Source organism: Asterias rubens, chromosome 6 (genome assembly GCF_902459465.1).
Source record: "Asterias rubens chromosome 6, eAstRub1.3, whole genome shotgun sequence".
Classification (NCBI taxonomy): Eukaryota; Metazoa; Echinodermata; class Asteroidea; order Forcipulatida; family Asteriidae; genus Asterias; species Asterias rubens.
This window is the reverse complement of record NC_047067.1, coordinates 9,073,014-9,091,598: the sequence shown is the minus strand read 5'-3', so window position 1 is coordinate 9,091,598 and position 18,585 is coordinate 9,073,014. Positions and strand designations below refer to the sequence as shown.

General features: G+C 38.0%; 1 protein-coding gene across 2 annotated transcripts in view; it reads right to left on the bottom strand.

Moving 5' to 3' along the window:
- Positions 1–1,271: 1,271 nt before the first annotated feature.
- The window catches only part of LOC117291394 (la-related protein 4B-like), a 32,318-nt gene continuing 15,004 nt past the window's right edge, over positions 1,272–18,585 (bottom strand). For both annotated transcript variants that reach the window (XM_033773047.1, XM_033773046.1), the window contains 11 exons: positions 17,934–18,018; positions 12,811–12,947; positions 11,498–11,601; positions 10,538–10,702; positions 9,055–9,372; positions 8,484–8,608; positions 7,655–8,059; positions 7,009–7,297; positions 5,511–5,650; positions 4,189–4,495; positions 1,272–3,879 (listed from right to left, as the gene is read on the bottom strand). In XM_033773047.1, coding sequence (XP_033628938.1) covers positions 3,514–3,879; positions 4,189–4,495; positions 5,511–5,650; positions 7,009–7,297; positions 7,655–8,059; positions 8,484–8,608; positions 9,055–9,372; positions 10,538–10,702; positions 11,498–11,601; positions 12,811–12,947; positions 17,934–18,018 — 2,441 coding nt within the window. In that variant the 3' untranslated portion in view covers positions 1,272–3,513. The remainder of the gene's footprint in view (positions 3,880–4,188; positions 4,496–5,510; positions 5,651–7,008; positions 7,298–7,654; positions 8,060–8,483; positions 8,609–9,054; positions 9,373–10,537; positions 10,703–11,497; positions 11,602–12,810; positions 12,948–17,933; positions 18,019–18,585) is intronic.

Below are 18,585 nucleotides of genomic sequence, written 5' to 3'. Positions count from 1 at the left end.
GGGCATCGCCTTTGTTGCCTGCATGAAGTACCAGGCCTGAGACTGATGTACTTCTTTCTGTTGCTGGGGCGCAATAGCAACCTTTCATTCAACCAGTCCAAAGGGAAAGCTTGCATGGAGTCATGCATTACCTTATATTCCATACATCCCAAGTAGATTATCAAATCAAATCTAAAGTCAAATTTATCAGATGAATTCCATTGTCAGTTGAAATCCACTTCGATCACAAGGATTTAACAGACAAATGACATGCTCAAGCTAATTTGAAGGTTTAAACAATTTCTATTGTGTGATTTGCTGCCGTTAAATTACCAACTCAAATGAGAGAAAACTATGAAAGCTTTAGCTGTATTTGGGCTACAAAACAAAATTCATGGTACATCACTAAAAATTTACTTACATTAACTGTTAACCTATATTTCAAGGAGAAGTTATAGCTTGATCGTAATGCAATTTATTAAATGAAATCTCTTTATAAATCCTATACCTGAATCAGGTGACTAATTAATAATAATTAATGGGCAGCCTTCAAGCAATTCAATCCTTATACAATTTGTTTGTGTGTTTTCCTCAGTTCTTTTTTTTTGGGGGGGGGGGGGGGGGGGGGAGGCTATATTACACCCAAACGTAAAGCCCACGCTAAATGCCAGAAACAAGTCAAAATTAAAGGAATATGTAAGACATATTAAATTCAGTACACATTGTACACATTAAGTACACGCACTGTACCATATTGACAGACTTTTAAACAAAGCACCATGTTTTCTTTGCCCACCTTTTTTCATCGTGTGAATGAAGACCAAATCCAGACAATGTTCCTAACTTTCTTGAAGTTAGTCTCCACAACTTTGACCATGACCACAAAAAAATGTCCATGAAGAGGACATGATGTGTGTAACAAGCACTCCATGCAAACTCAGTACGTTTTTTTTTGTACACCCGACTTGTACTAGCGTAATCAAACCCAGCTATAATATCAAAACAGCTTAAGGCAAAGTATACCTTTGGTTTTTTTGGAACCATACTTTGCGTGTTAATCCTATACAAATGTAGATATAATATGTAATGAGAAGGTGGCAGCGTTTTTTGAGATATCGCCAAATATCTGGAGCGGTTATGTCCACGCAGGATAAATAATCCGTAATTGAAATACACAACCTGAGAAATGTTTCATTCTCAGATTGAAATGCTTTCGAATCCCTCTCTCTCTCTCTCCCTCTCTCTTAAACAACATTCCTTTGAAGGGGAATTGTTTCTCAAGACCTTACACATTATCAACAGCTGCGGTGCTTCTTACCAAGTCAGTTGTTATCGTAATTAACTTTTGGAGTTATTATTACAAAGGTATACCCTTACTTTAAACACAAGGAGCGACAAAGGCAAAGTGTAACTTGTATGCTTGAGACCGCCCTTTCAAACCATCATTATGGTTCTGGTCTTTTCATGATTCTGTATGCCATTACCTTAAAATGGTGCTTCCAATTTCTGTAAGTTAACAATGCTCTCAGAAAGTCCTAACGCTTCTCAAATTTCCTATCTGATATGGAACCCTTCAGTTCACAATGAATTGAACTTAACAAGTGTCTGGGAAACTCACTGCAATGAAACCTCAAAGTGAAAGAACCACTTCAACACCAAATTTACTCTTCATAAATAATGTATTATTTGAAGGTCCTAAAATATTTCTTTGGTCGTTGTCAAAAAGTGCTTTGTTAAAAAGGGGATCTCAATTTGTTTAACAAATCAGACCCAACCCAAACAAAAAAAACACAACTGAATGCTTGATTGAATGGTTCACTTAACAATATATCACATACACACAATACCATCAAAATATGGAAACCCAACATTATTATATCATACCACTTCTAGTGTACGATATCAGTGAAACAGGAGACATTAATGCAAATATTGGATGCATGCGAGTGAATTGTCGCAGAATAAAAATCACAAGGTGAATTCTGGACTGTTCGCCGAGTGAAATTACGGACAAATCTCAAAGCTCAATTTTCAGCCTACCCCCCAAGTCTTTCAAAGCTACCGAATCATTTCAAAACCAACTATCCCAACTTTCTCTAATCATACAATCATCACTGCATATCATTCACAAATTTTCCAATTATGCCAAGCGTATCTATTGGATTTGGATTAAGACATCAAAAGTCCGTGCTTAATTTTTCTCCACATCAGAATCAAACAAAGAGCAGGCTATATCATCCCGATGTTGATATGACCATAGCACACATTATTTGTAAAAAAAAAAAACAGCCCCAAAAACAACTTTAACCAGTTTACACCGGATTTTGAGTCAACACGCTAATATTTTCCCTGCTAGAATTCCGGTGATGTTTTTTTTTTTTTTTTTTTTTTCTCCCTGTCAAATCAGATGCCTGTATACAACATCACTTAGATTGTGTCCCATTTCACCATACTAGTATGTCACAGGATATAAATTTAAATATCACATGGTATTGTACTCTGTACCCAACAACAGGTCAAGCGTGTAGTTGAGCTCAGCATTCTTTGTTACATTTTTGGCCACAGAGTGCACTTGAGCTAAACATTCCTTACCCATCAAATACATCTTTCCAGTATTTAATATCTAAGGCCGTGTCCGAATTAGCGGCTACAGCTACGGCTAGATATCCATGTTATCATGCGTAGAAGTAAGTTTCATACTTAGCAACAGCCCTAGCCGTACCCACCAATTCGGATACGGCCCAAGTACAGAAGTATTACCAAGAGCTTTTCAAAGAGTGCCGACTCTTCACCACCAGTCTGAGACCGACGGACCTTGGTGCATGTAGACCATAATCCTCATGGTATTCCTATCTCTAAACCAACAGCTCATCACATCGGCCTTGCTGGGTGGCTCATCACAGATGTGGTAACCTGCTGGGTAGTGTGGAAAAAATTGCTGGTACCAACGACACCCGGATTAACCTTCCGGCGCTCTACCAACTGAGCTTATCTAGCCTTAAGTTGGCGGTCTCCAATATCTTTATTCAAGGGTGCCAGTCTGAAGCCATACAACCGTTGACTGCCAAGTAGCCAGGGATCACACCCAAGTTTACGATAGAACCTTTATGTTTACTAGATGTACATGTATCGATTCTTGAAATCCTCAGTGAGCCAGGATGTAATTCCACGTCTTGACACGCCGACTTCTGAATCCCAAGTGCTGCACTTCATTAAAGCCTGCCGTAACAGTGTTGAGAATATTTTAAAGACCGTCCTCTGTGGTATATGTTTCTATAAGTAAAACCATTTCACATACTATAAGGTGTGGAGTATACAGTGACCGTAACACAGCAAACCGTGACAGAAATAAAGCCACAACTGTTCGGAGTATAATGCTTCAAGGTATATGATCAACAAGCATTAACTCGCCATTGTGTGAATTTCACCAACAAGACTTTTCTCTCGTTCCTCCACCAGCATTAGTATGAAAGGCAACCCAACAACAGCCACACTCCTCATCATCCCCTGCCCCCAAACACAATCCTGCCTGTGTTACTTTGTGGTCATTTGACGAGACTGTGGTGGTGATCTCCGGCCAGTGTAGTAGTCTCTACGATACCTCTGTTCATAGTTCTGTTCACGCTCATTACGCGGAGGGCCGTAGCGGGGCCTGTGTGGCTTAGCCGGTGCCTGTGTATTATGAGAATGTTGTGATAGTGGCGTTGAATGGGATGGCGGTAGGGTCTGTCTGGGCTGTTGTGTATTGGACTCAGTGGCATTGGTACTTGAAGTGCTTGTTGTAGTGGTTGCAGAAGTAGACACTGTTGAGGTTGATGAAGCGGCAACAGATGCCGCATTGGCCTTAGCTGCTCGCTTTGCAATGACTGCTGCGTAGCTTAGACGTGGCATCGAAGATTCCTGAAATTCAAACAGCCCAACAACAAAAATGTTGAATTGTTGTTAGATGTATAAAAAAAACTTTAGATTTACCAAACACCAATGGAAATGTTACTATTTTCTCCTGTTTTTGTCAAAACTTGAGTGTCTTGTTTTAATTTTTCTTTGCCGTGTATTTAACATTGTATGCATGACCCTATGCGGTTAACTACTTTCACGTTATTATTCTGTAACAAGTATTCCAACAAAACTATCATCTTCCTAACAGGTAAAAGTTTCACATCATCAGACAAATGGCAATAGATTAGTTGTCTAGTGTCTACTACTCACAGTTGCATGTGTAGTTGTACTGGCTGAAGATGAGGCACTGGATGAATTTGTTGTTGTTTGGCTATCGACTGTCTGACTCCCGAAGGTCACCGTTTGCGTGCTTCCCGTCGCTGTAGAGACTTTCGTCCTTGCAACGATTGAAGCCACAGTGCAGGTTGCCACAGTGCCGGTGGTGTTCACTGCTGTGCTGGCAGTCTGGCTGACCTTGGCATGTTGTGAGGGGGTGGTGATGGGAGTCAGGTTGGCTTCAGGGTTGGAAGATATCTCCAGGTCTGTCTGTGTGGCTACAGGTACCTGTGTTTGTTTACTGAGTGACAAGAACAAACAAATCTTTTACGTATTTGATTCTTATGTCAAATTGAGAAATCAAAACAGCCACTCAGGTCAGAAGTCTTTATAATATTTCGCTTGGCTAAGGATTGTGCCACAGAAGAGAGTGGGGGTTCAAAGGCCCAATGCTCAGAACCATTGTTTAAGTAAAAATTGCCTGCGTTCACTTTATATGTCGCTGTTTAAAGGATTTGGGTACTTTTTGTAACACAAAACACAATGTCCACAGATTTACATTAAACTTACACCGTTTGAAGATAAAGATGGTAGAAAGCTTCCCTGAAAATATTTCTTGCTGAGGTGCTGTAGTTTTTGAAAAATGAGTAAAACAATGTCATGAAAATATCTCATGATCACTGAGACAAAAATTATTTTCATGACATTGTTTTACTCATTTCTCAAAAAATTCAGCACCTCGGCAAGTAATATTTTCAAGGTTTAAGCTTTCTCTTATCATTATCTTCAAACTGTGTAAGTTTCATGTAAACCTGTGGACATTGTGTTTTTTGCACAAAAAAAAGTACATAGACCCTTTAAGCTGCCCAAAAATCAGCCAAGGATCATTTTGTCAGCTTGATATAAATTTATAATCTAGACAGCTCAAATTCCAAACATTATGATAGAGCAATGAATGGGCAGTCATGATGGCTCAGTGGTTCCCTCCATGTCTTTCACCTCTGTGGACCCTGGTTTGAGCTGGGACCAGGGCCTAGCACGTGGATTGGGCTTTTCAGTCCCTACTCGACTGTGTGGGATTTCCCTATTGGGGTTTTCCTTCCACGACTGAAATTGGAATTTCTTTGTGGTCTTATCTACAAAAAACTTCTGTAAGAATGCTTTGCCAATTATATAGTTCAGATTCAGATTCAGAATATTTTAGTTCAAGACATGAATAGAGAACAAAACTTATAAATTTGCCAGCAACTGAGATGCAAGGCAAAATGTGCCTGCCACCGCAAACGGCAATTTTAAAAATAAGAATATATTCCTACCTTGGTATTAAGGTGGGTGTTTTTAAAGATGTAGAAGACGGCAGTTGTTCTTTGCTATCCGGTGTGTTACTTGTGTTTGTGGCACTGTCCTTCGTTGCTGGATGGTTTGGTTTGGCTGATTCCTGAGATTTGGCAGCACGCTTTATATAGAGGGGGAACAAGAAAAAAGTAAATACATTGCTTTTATCCGGACACATATTTAGATCAAATCTAGGTATTTTTCTACAATTACTTAAGGCTTACTCTGCAAATAACGTATTTAATCATTTCATTTCAAAAATAATAATAAATAATAATAATAGGAACTTGTAATGCGCCAAATTAATCTAATTAAATTAAATTTAACATTTCATCGAATTAAACATCTACGTTAAAGGCGCAGCGGAAACCAATGTAAACAAAACAATGCATGTACATATCCAGTGAATAATAATAATACTAATAATAATTACACAATTCAATATTTTTTCTTGCGCTTCTCTTCTCAAGATATATCATGTTATAAATAAAATATGACCTAGATTTATAAGCAACAAAAAATAGTTAATCTGTATACACCAAAATAAAGAGAAAGCTCAAAATAAAAAGAAAGTACACTTAATGCAACCTCTTAACACTTGTTACATGGAAACTTATGCAAGTTCAAACATACTTAACAAAAGATGTTTTATATGAAACAGTTCTTCAGTTCAACTGTTTTTTATTAAACTGGTCCAGTGTCAACGTGTTTGTGTGTGCAAGATTAATCTTTGCCAGTTTACCTTTTCAGGACAAATACCATGATTTTATGATTGAATACAGGTATCTTCTATAACAACATTTCTGCCTTGAACCACTCTAGAAAAACTTTAAAAAAATACCAAAGTTTTGCTTGGGCTTTTTAAATAACTTTTTAGATCACTTGGAACACAATCAAATAAAGTCAATCAAAATATTTCAGCAATTACAGACAGGTATTATATTTAGTATTTGGGAAAACAGTAAGACAATTTGTACGAGTACAAGGGCTGACCTACATGAACACATGGTGTAGGCTTTAACAGATTTTTCAGGCTATTTAATCACAAGTTTTCTGATTTAGAAAATCACGCAATCAGACCTATGTTGAACAAATATATATATGATGCAATTAATAAAAAAAAAGTCAATTATTTACAACGCTATACAATTATTAACTACATAAGTAACAGGCCTTGAACTTCTCTATTGAAGTGGCACAGGAGATTTTCTTCTGCGAATGGTCACTCTACGAGGAAAATGTAAATTTGCCTTGAAACTTTGCAAAGGGCACCACTGCAAAAACACAGGGCACAATTTCGTAGAGCTGCTTAAGCAGAAAGTTGTGCTTAACATGTTTCTGCAAAGCCAGGATACCAGTCACAAGAATGTATTTTGCCTGGTTACCTCATTCTGGTAAGCATCATTTTGTTGTGCTAAGCTTTTTTTGTGCTGTGGGTGCGCCATGGGTTATTTTGAAGCCTGAAGGAAATGAAAATACCTTTGGATCCTTGACTCCTTTGACGATGTCTGCCATCGGTGTCACCAAGTCATTGTTGTTGGTCTCTTCCTCTTTTTTCTCACCGCCTTCTCCGTCCGTTATCGTCCGTCCGGGCAGAGGTGGGAATGAGGCAAGATCAATCTGTGGTGATGGTGCCTTAGGTTGTTCCTTTGGTGTTTGTGGAGGCTGCTCTTTATCGCGTGAGTCTCGAATGTCTCGAGTGTTCCGTCGATTCTGAGGTTCGTCTTCCCTTTTTCTTAGCCTGCGGTAGTTGCTGTTGACGCGGGGACTGTCATGACAAGATAAATGAATAACATTTCAATTTCATGTACACCGTCATTTCCCAAATGGCTTGACAACCGATTTAGACAATTTGTGATGGGCTCTGTGAAATTGAGACACAGGAGAGACAATTAACTTTTTGAGTTTTATACTTGGCTGAAAAGGGCAAACAACGAGCTTCACTTTGACATATATTTCACACTTTGAGCAAACAAAAGTTTTTATTTAAGAAATATAAAAATTTAGACCCTTAAGAAGCAAGAAACCACATATCACAAAAATTAATTGAAACTTTTCAAAATGCAAATAATTAGGTAGGGTAAAACACTTTCATAAAAATTTCTTTCGCAGAGGTGTAACCTACCCTCTTGAATTCTGTTGTAAGGAAGTTTGACTACTTGTTATCGACTCCTCCTGAAAGCGATTCCTTGAGGAGGATGTAGAGGTGGATGAGATGGGTTGCGACGATGATGCCGGTTGCGTTGACGACATCTCTCTCCTCCTCCCATACCCGCTTCCCGTCTCTCGATCCCTCTCTTTATCTTCCCGTCTGTCTCTCTCGTCTCTTCTGTCCATGGGGCCGGCGTCTCTGTCACGTGGAGAATCAAACGTCCCCCTCGGACTAGACAGCTGCATACCATTAGGAGTGGTTCTTCTCTCGGAATTGGACCGATGGATGGAGTTTTCTTGAAACGGTGAATTGCTAATACGATCCGTAGTTCTCAGCTCCGGTGTACTTGAAGTACGCGAGTGACTCTTTGGATGTTGCCTGTAGTCATTTCAATAATGATAAAGTTACGCGATGATTTGTAACATGTATGTGATCTAAACATTGTAATTAGTTACATTTAGAGTTGGCCATAGGAGGATGTTTGAAGGTGCAAATTACAACAAAATTTCATTGAAATTTACATCAAAATACAAACAATAAAACTTACATCAAAATACATACAATCCTTAAATACAAAAATGTACTCTGTACAGGTAGGATTTGAAACTTTGCATTGCGGGAGTATAATTAGGTGAGGTTTGCGGTAGCACCGTGTGTAAAAATCTTTTGTGGTGGTTCTGAAAGGAACCTTTGGCTATCCTTTTAATGTTTCGGCCAACAAAATCGGAAATCAGACTAAGAAAAGTAAAAAAAAATATGCCTTATTTAGAGACAGCTGAAAGATAAGGCCCATAGTATTTACCTTGTACGAGGTCCCTGATATGCATGTTGCTGATTGACATTAATTGCCTGGAACTTGTTCTGTGGCAGGGGAGGAGGCGGTGGCGGAGGGGGAAAGGCACCAGGAGAGAAGGCCTGAGGCTGTTGCTGAAAGTAAAAACAATCCGTTAAAAATACTGATCAACGACCGTTTACAACTGCATCAAAACACTTTATGATGATAATAATAACTGTATTTATGCAGCACTCAACACCTCAAACAAAAAGAAAACTATGATGAAATAAACAGCTTGTTTGATAATCTTTGTTCATAACCACATTACTTCAAAGTGAAATGTTTCTCAAAATGCTTCTGGTGATGTGGGCTCCCAGCAAAGGTATTTATTGCCATTAATTTTAAGAGTGATTAACAAACGTGAACCTTCCTTTTAATTAAGCAACCCCTAGTACATTTTACATTGGTAATTTGGTAGAATCCTTAAGTGAGGACTGCAAGCCAAAGGTGCTTGATTGTTGATGGAGTGCAGATCAGACACAATCATAAACAAAACTTGGAAGTGCCAAAGACCAGACAACTAGAGTACTAAACTAACCATTGATGGCTCAAAGTACGATGGACTGGTGACACCCCACTGCTGTGATGGAGCAACATTAGGGTAGAATGTGTACTGCTGCTGCTGCTGCTGTGGTTGACTCGCCTGCTGCTGCTGCTGCTGTTGCTGCTGCTGCTGTGAGGACTGTTGCTGCTGTTGTTGTTGCTGTGGCTGTGTAGAGATAGTGTTGATGCTCGACGATGGAGGGTACTGAAACTGTTGAGCAAACATCTGTTGTCCTGTACTACTGTATCCATTCACAGGGGCCGGCTTAGGGGAGAAGTTTATTCTTTGAAGCGGCTTGGCTTTTATCCTCGCCTACAAAAAGAAAGAAAATAATTTCCCAATTAAAATACTATGCATACTTATACATAAGCAGGACAGTTCGTTTCAGAACTGAGAAGTCGTCCGAATTCTGAAAAATCTACTCGGCAGTAGACTATATAGCAGGACAACTTCTATAGGTATTTGGTTTGCGGTAACTCAATGTGTGTATCTACTTGGCAGGTAGAGTTCGTTCTTAGAGAACTGTCTTGCTTTATTCTACTACCGCGGAGTAGATGTTCGGGGGTTTGGAAAACTTCTCAGTTCAGAAAAAACTGTCCTGCTTTTTTAACTATTACCAAGGCGGATGCTATAGAAAATAGACTGGGACTACTGCTTTAGCTTATAGGATCGTGATTAACTGTACTGCCGCGGAGTCAGTTCTTAAATTGGTCTCAACGTTTCAACTAGCTTGCTCTAGTCATAGTCAGGAGACTAAAGAGGACTAAAGACAACTTCTCAAAAGAACATGACCTACACAGCAAGTAGACATACACATGGTATTACCGCATACCAAATGCAATGCCTCAAATCCCACATAACATGGAGGTAGAATTCTACCTCCTTGCATCTACTATGCAAGTAAAATTACTAGTCTCACTATCAGGTGCTGTTCCCACTTGATACAAAATTGCTGGGTCAAAGAACAATCAAACTTTTATAGGAACTTAAGGGCAATAGGGTCACACCTCTTTTTTTTGATCTACCTCTGGAGTTTCATCAAAGCGAGGTATCAAAGTCTACTAGTGTGAACATGAGAAGCATGATACAACAAGTTAGGCGTAGAATGGTGCAAACAAACTACCAAGCTTTCAGCACGACAGTTATTTCACTAGTTTGAGATTGATTGTTTTGTTTCTATTGAGGGATTTAAATCGGCTAATTATTAACAAATTCATACTGTCTCCAGTAACAGAAATTATTTATTCACCACCAAGCATGAATGAAGTTTTGTATTCCGTCATTGCCTTCGAATGATGACTCAGGCCTGTATGTTTTGTTTGTGAAAGGGCAAGGACACAAAGGCCTTTTTTTTCACATTGGTAAAGGGAACCTCTGAGGAAATAGTAAATATCTACTGGAGCATTTAAAGGGCACCAAGGCAATCACCTTTGTTGCCTCTGTGAACTTTCAGACTTGACTTCAGAGAACCACTTACCATAATAGGCTTCCCTTGAAATATTCCAACTTCTTCACGTATATATCTATAAGCCTTTTGAGCATCCGTATCGGATTCAAACGTTATATACCAGTTGCTGTTGTGAGCAAACTCACAGCTGACAAACTTCGGACAGTTGTCTCCCGTAAAGAGGGCCTTCACTTCCTAAAGATTCAAGGAAGAAACAAATATAAATATTACTTATACTTGCATCAGGGATAACGAATACAAATTGGTTTGACCATTTACATGCTTTGTATAAAGCACTCTGTATACTCGGTACTTTTCCAATAAAAACAAATCTATAAAAGACCAATGTGCAGTTCACATCACAAAGAATGTTATAAGTAATTTTTTTACAGGACTCGGGGGGAAAGCATACAGTGTATACAGTGTTTTACACAAGGGTACACCCAAATAACACTATCAACATTATTCGTAATTTCAATGTAAAGACAGACCACAACAGGGAGTATAAGTGTGACACAGATTTTATACTTTTGGCTAATGAGCACCTACATCCTGGGTGAAATCTGACAATAACTAGCTACTTTGTTTGCTGTCTTTTCCTTCTTAACTGCCCCCCCGGCCCCTCAATCGCTTTTGTTTTTAAGAGGGTGTGTGAAAAAAAGTATGGTCAGGTAAAGCCCGGTTCTACTTCCGGCAAATGTTAAAATGCGATACGAACTTTGACATCACAAAATTGCAACACAAAATTGCAACAAATAATTTGCAATAGCTGAATTGTGTTCAACTCCTGCAAAACATTTGCAGCAAAAACAGGGCTGCGACATCAAAATTTGCTTCGCATTCGCATTCACAAGAAGTGAGAACCAGGCTTTAGTTGCTTTAAAAATATTGAAAACAGAATGCACAAAATTTACCTTAAAATATGATAAATAGTTCATGTACAGTTTCAAAAAATGGAATCTCTCCTTCCAAAATAAGTAAGAAACTTACCTCTAGGGGAGTGGCTTGAGGTACTTCTCGTAGGATGACTGTACATCTCTTGTGATTTGGACGAACTTTCTCACCGTTTTCATCTACCTTGACACATGCTGATTCTAAAAAAGGACAATGAATGTCAAACTGTTTAGCATTTTAATCATGTACCTTTGTAGAATCTACCTCAAGTGAGTCTTAAAAGAGATTAGTTTGTCTTGACTTGTAAGACAATGTTAAAACAAAAAGTCAAGTAAAACAATCTTTAGTAAAAAATATCATGAATTCAGGCCTAGTTAAGTGTTGCTTTTGTTCTGTCCCAACCAGTGGGAACTGTGCTTAAAGACAGTGGACACTATTGGTAATTGTCAAAGACCAGTCTTCTCACTTGGTGTATCTCAACATATGCATACAAAATAACGAACCTGTGAACATTTTAGCTCAATTGGTCGTCGAAGTTGCGAGATAATAGTAAAATAACAAACATCCTTGTCACACGATGTTGTGTGCATTTAGATGGTTGATTTCGAGACCTCAAATTCTAAACATGAGGTCTCGAAATCAAATTCGTGGAAAGTTACTTCTTTCTCAAAAACTATGTCACTTCAGAGGGAGCCGTTTCTCACAATGTTTTATACCATCAACCTCTCCCCATTACTCGTCATAAATTAAGGTTTTATGCTAATAATTATTTTGAGTAATTACCAATAGTGTCCACTGCCTTTAAAGCCATTGGACACTTTCGGTAAACAGTATTATCCAAAGGCCCACACTTCGTGTATCACAACCTATTCATAAAATAACAAACCTGTGAAAATTTAGGCTCAATCGGTCATCGGAGTCGGGAGAAAATAATGGGGAAAACCCACCCTTGTTTCCGCACATTTCGCCGTGTCATGACATGTGTTTACTATAAATCCGTAATTCTCCATGTCGAGAATTGATATTGTTTTAATGTTTTCTCAAAAAGTAAAGCATTTCATGGAATAATATTTCAAGAGAAGTCTTTTACCATTACCTTCTGTAAACCCTGTAAGTTATTTGTAAATCTGTGAACTTTTATTTTGTTGTCTATTCCGAAAGTGTATAATGGCTTTAAGAATAGACATGCAGTAAAAACGAAAAGTTCCCACAAAAGTGGGGACGGAATATACAGGAATTAATGTTACAACCATGAACACCTGGAAAGAATTTTTGAGTAAAGACAGGGTTATTTACAGTTGACCATATTTTTGATCGAAGTGCTGTCAAAGTGAAATTCCTTGCATCACAGAATAGTTTTACGTTGACTGTCTGAGAGCCCTACACTAATGAAAGCAACTCTGACTTACCCCTCAAGACTTCAACTATAAGCGGCATGTCCTTAGTTAATTTCTTCACGGCATTAAAGTTGGCTATCGTTGAAATTGGAACATACTGGTCGGCATCCATTTGGGACTGTAGATATCTGTCATTCGCAAGGTTTTCTCTGTGGATTATAAGAAATTAAATAGTATAATTTTAAGGCATGTGATAGGCTGTTGACAAAAAAACCCTGACGTATGAGCACAAAGCGTGAAAGCTTGCGAGCTTAAAGCAAGAAAACTTGCGAGCGCAAAAGCATCCGAGTGCGAACCCAGCTTACATAGGTTTTTCTTTTGTTTTGAGAGCCCTACTCTGCAATCTGGGGTGTTCTGTATGGTTTTATCTTCATTTTTCCATGAACTTGATCCTAGTTATGAAATATACAATGGATAGAAACAATTGAATGTATTGGTTTTTTTGTGGGGGTCAGGTTCACAAAAACGAAGTTCCCATTAGAAACGAAGAAATCACATCCTGGAATCGTCTCTAATTGATCGTGATGAAAATAATTTACTTCACAATTACTAGCTCACTTACATGTACTGCAAGAAAGTGTGGACACGTTAATCTTAAACTATTAGGATGTCTGGATATCCAATAACCATTCAGAGTACATAATGCACTGACACACAGAATTTCACACATTCTCAAACAAAAAAACCCTTTTGTTCTTTCCGTTGTCCCTGCACATAACAGTTTCCCAAAGAGTGTGTACACAAATTTCCCTGTGGAGCACCCAGGCCTTAAGAATTCCCCCTATGGAGTTCTTTTGTTTTCCCATTTTTGTTCTGTCCTTGGTCTCTACAAGGTATCAAAACTGTACACAAACCTGTACAAAAGTACATTGTATGTTTTTATGTGCACATGTACTGTACAAGCACTGTACATGTGTAAAACTACATTGTGTTCACGAGTACATGTTTACAAATGTACAAATATTGTACAGTGTACATGTACATGTACATGTAAAGCATGCACAATACATGATGTACATGTACAATATGCATGTGTGGTGACATTGGCTACCCCATCCCCCAATAAAACGAAATAAATGTGTGTTCATGTGCACAAATGTACAACTACTACAGCAATCATCTCTCTTGAAATGAATCAAATCAGTAGCATATACAAGTTGTACAATGTATACAGTCCCAAGCCCTTAGCATTTTTAAGTAGCCAACTGGACTAATAAACCATGTTTCATCATGGTCATCATGTGCTTACTTGTCGCCTCAACAAAAAAATTTTTTGGGGGGTGTATAAAAAAAAGTGGTACAGCATAATTGATAATTGTGCAGGTACATGTAGACTTCACAATGTTTATTAGTCTAGCGGGCAAGTAAGAAACAGTTTGACTAATATTAATATGCACATGGGCTAGTGTTATGGGCAAGCCCCGTCTTCGTGTACATGTCCAGGTACTGTACACATACATGTTCTGTGTTCTGTACTGAACTACCGTTGTTATAAACTACACAGACACTGTCATGACTGTGTGCATATTTGGATTATAATGAACATCCTCACATGTGCTTCATTATGAAGTGCGGCTCCATATGGCAAGATTAATGCTCTGCTGAGTCCAACTGTACGTAAGGTTGGACCATACAGTTTTAAACCATATGGTTAAATACTTTTTCTCACTTCATCAGAAATTAATTTCAGACCTGTTTTATTCTTTTATTTGACACACACCCAGAGCTGTAAATAGCGATAGCTGTCACATACATTGTAGTATTAAAGAGGGACCAATTTTCATGTGGTTGCCGGACACCATTTACGATCGAAATGCAGCACAACCCAATGGGCAGCCTAGCCTGGCACTATGTATTTGCCAATGTGTTGTTTTTTTTATAATGGCTTCTAATTGCAATTTGTCATAACTCTCTTATATACGGCACTTAACCAACAAACAAATTTCTTTTAGGCCAAATAAAAACAAAATACAGTTGATCGTCCCCGCCCGCATCCTTTTTTGGGGCCGCATCCTTTTATTTACTTTTTTTTTTTTAATCCATCCAGGACAGTCTATTTTAGTCTGAATTGGTGGCCTGTTTCATTTGCAATACTTACAACCATCTTGGGAAAAAAAAATTAATAATAAAATCATCCTCCTCTTTTTGGATCAACTGGTATTTTTTTTTTTTGGCCTTACATTCTATTAAATATTATATTATCCATCGTCCTGGATTGTTTTAAGAAAAGTGTCATAATTCTGTGCTTAAAAACATGTATTTGATTACTACTGTTGCTGATCTACATTTGAAAACTCATTTGAACCGTGCCCTTTTACAGCTTAGATTCTGAACAAACATGCGATATAAACCATAGTTAAATAAAACCACAGTTATTGGAGGAAGAGCAACCCTCCATTACAATGGATTGGTTCCAACAATTAACAGTGCATATAGACAGTCTTATTCTCTGCAAACAGGGGCTTTACGCATTCACCACTCAGAAACAAAGATAATAGTACCGAAATGCCAATTTTGGTTTGTTCCCTAGCTCAAATGTCGCACATTGTTTCTTAATTTGAGAATAAAAGATGCCCTAATTTGTGCAATGATGTACGGTAATCAAGTCATGCGTTAGTAGGTTGTCCATAATTGAGATTGCACAATATTGCACCTATCCACCCCCTCCCTCCCCCACCCCCACACACATGAACAATATCAGAAACAAAGATAGCTATGTCTCAGAGAGAATTACAATAAAGCATTTTTGTTTTGCTCTATTTTTAATAGATGGAGCAACATGTATTATTGGCAGAACACTTGATATACACCGACCTTCATGACGCAACAAACTATGAACGAACAGATGTGATTGTAAATTATATTGCACTTCCCATATTTGGGAAAATGAAATTAACACCAATGTTTCGGGGCACTGATTACACCTAACAGATTGAATAAAAACTGTACATGTAGCTAATATAAATAAAAAAACACTTAGGCATTGTGCACGTACTGCATACATTGTGCATTTGACGTTGTACTAATGTATTGTACACGTGTAGCTTTGCCTTCTCAGCACACAAGCACATGATTGATGCTCGCTATAATAATATCCATGTATATTAATGTCCATTTGCAGTTTCATATAAAACTAGAAATAACAAACACATACATGTTTCCAGCATTATAAAATAAACGATTGAGAAATGTATGGCCACATGTCCAGAGGCTAATGCAATGGCACAATACATTGCATCATGTGCATACTCATTTACACTTGAAAGTGATCCACGATACATGTATGCTCTCCATTACTCCATGTCCCTTTTCTTACAATTATATGTACATCACTTGGTTGTGTGCCCGGAACAAGGGCACAAGGTTCTACATAAGCTTGCATTTATTCTTTTCATTTGGGAACCGCTGTATACAGTCGCCAAAATACCGCGGTGATTTCTCCCTATCGTACTTTGCCAATGCTTTAATCTCAGAGTTACATGGTAGGGCCAATGATTTTCTGTTTCAGAAAAGTGCAAATTCCGTTTGACAAAAACATGAATTCCGTTTCAGACCAAATAAATTCTGTTTCATGTTTTTTTAATAAGATAAAAGGTTGTTAAATACCCAGAGAGCCACGATTCCGCGGATTCCAACAAAATCGTTGGCCCTAGTATGGGGAAAACAAGGATGGCTTCTCCTGTGACATAATACATACAGTTATTTGTGTTTTACAACCAAGCAAAAGCAAACAAACCATCGAATGGGAGTTAACCAAAATAATAATGAGTTTACACGTAAGATCCATCAGCATTTATCAAAAGCCTCTGGACATCACAGCTGGGCTTGATTGCATCCAAATACGATTAATGAAAACTACTCGACGAAAGCATCACCTCACATCACATCTCAACCACACTTTACATCCGAGGGAAAAAGTAGGACATTTTATCCAGTACAAACAAGGACTGACCTACATACGTACACATATGGCCTTATTAAAGGCAGTGGACACTATTGGTAATTGTCAAAGACTAGCCTTCACAGTTGGTGTATCTCAACGTATGCATAAAATAACTAACCTGTGAAAATTTGAGCTCAATCGGTCATCAGAGTTGCAAGATATTGAAAAAAGAAAACACCCTTGTCACACAAAGTTGTGTGCGTTTAGATGGTTGATTTCGAGACCTCAAGTTCTAAATCTGAGGTCTCGAAATCAAATTCGTGGAAAATTACTTCTTTCTCAAAAACTATGTCACTTCAGAGGGAGCCGTTTCTCACAATGTTTTAAACCATCAACCTCTCCCCATTACTCACCACCAAGAAAGGTTTTATGCTAATAATTATTTTGAGTAATTACCAATAGTGTCCACTGCCTTTAATAATAATAAATCTGATTTTTCCAAGGGCAAACAAATCGGAAAACGGAAGAATATCATGGCTGACTCATACACACAAATAGGAATAAACAAGAATGGTGTGCTGACAAGTACAAATGCCCCGCGGAGATTAATCTCATTCTTGAGTTATTGCTTGGAACAAAGTTTCTTTTGTTTTAGCCATATTGACCTTTAAAGACACTGGACAATATTGGTAATTGTCAAAGACCAGTCTTCTCACTTGGTGTATCTCAACCTACATGTGTGAATAAAATAACAGACCTGTGAAAATTTGAGCTCAATAGGTCGTCGAAGTTGCGAGATGATAATGAAAGAAAAAACTCCCTTGTCAAATGAAGTTGTGTGCTTTCAGGTGCTTGATTTCAAGACCTCAAATTCTAAATTTGAGGTCTCGAAATCAAATTCGTGGAAAATTACTTCTTTCTCGAAAACTACATTACTTCAGATGGAGCAGCTTCTCACATGTTTTATACTATTAACAGCCCCCCATTACCCGTTACCAAGCACGGTTTTATGCTAATAATTATTTTGAGTAGTTACCAATAGTGTCCACTGCCTTTAAACTTCCAAAAACAATTTGGTTGTGGGGGATCTTAAGACCAGCCCACAAACCTAGTTTAATAGTGTTTTCATCATTTAAATTGTTAAGTTTAAGGTTCGCGAAAAGATGTCAAACGAATGTCGAACATATTAAGCTTTTGTATAGAATTGGCAACAAAAATCTTTAAAAAATAGACTGGAATAAAATTGACCAACCTTGAGAAATAGTACTCTAGCTGACGTTGTAATAGTTTGCGAAGATCTTCTCCCTTTGGAAGTTCTTGCTGTGACAAGTCATCAGCTGTGTATGAAATAGAGACAAATGTTAAAATCAATCAATTGACAAACCTCTAAAATAACAACAACAATCAGGAAAAATGTAAAAATAGTGTCTGCGATATTTCATCTCAAATTCTTTTGGGGGATTCTTTTACACCATTATAGTTGATGACAACTGAGAAATGTATAAATACACGTACTGTATGCGGAATGTGAAAGTTATCACCAAAGGTCTAATCTCACATAAGAACAAACTCAAACAAACTGAAATCCTTTAACAGTCAAAGCTTTTTGATATGTACTGTTGCAACAAACGTATTTTTGAGGTAGGGAAGCAATTACACACAAACATGTACTGGACACAAATTGTGTATGGCCACAGAGCCAAACGCATTAAATGATCATCTATCCAATTAGTGATTTCAGGAATGCCAGCAACTCTTTGCTCCAGAACAAAAAATACATTTTGTACAGAGCATTTGCGCACAATGATTAACATATATAGTACCATACAAGATTCACCCGGATGCCAATGTAACTGTAAGCAGCACATGTTTACCCCTTTTCCATCCTTCATTTTGGTAGCCAA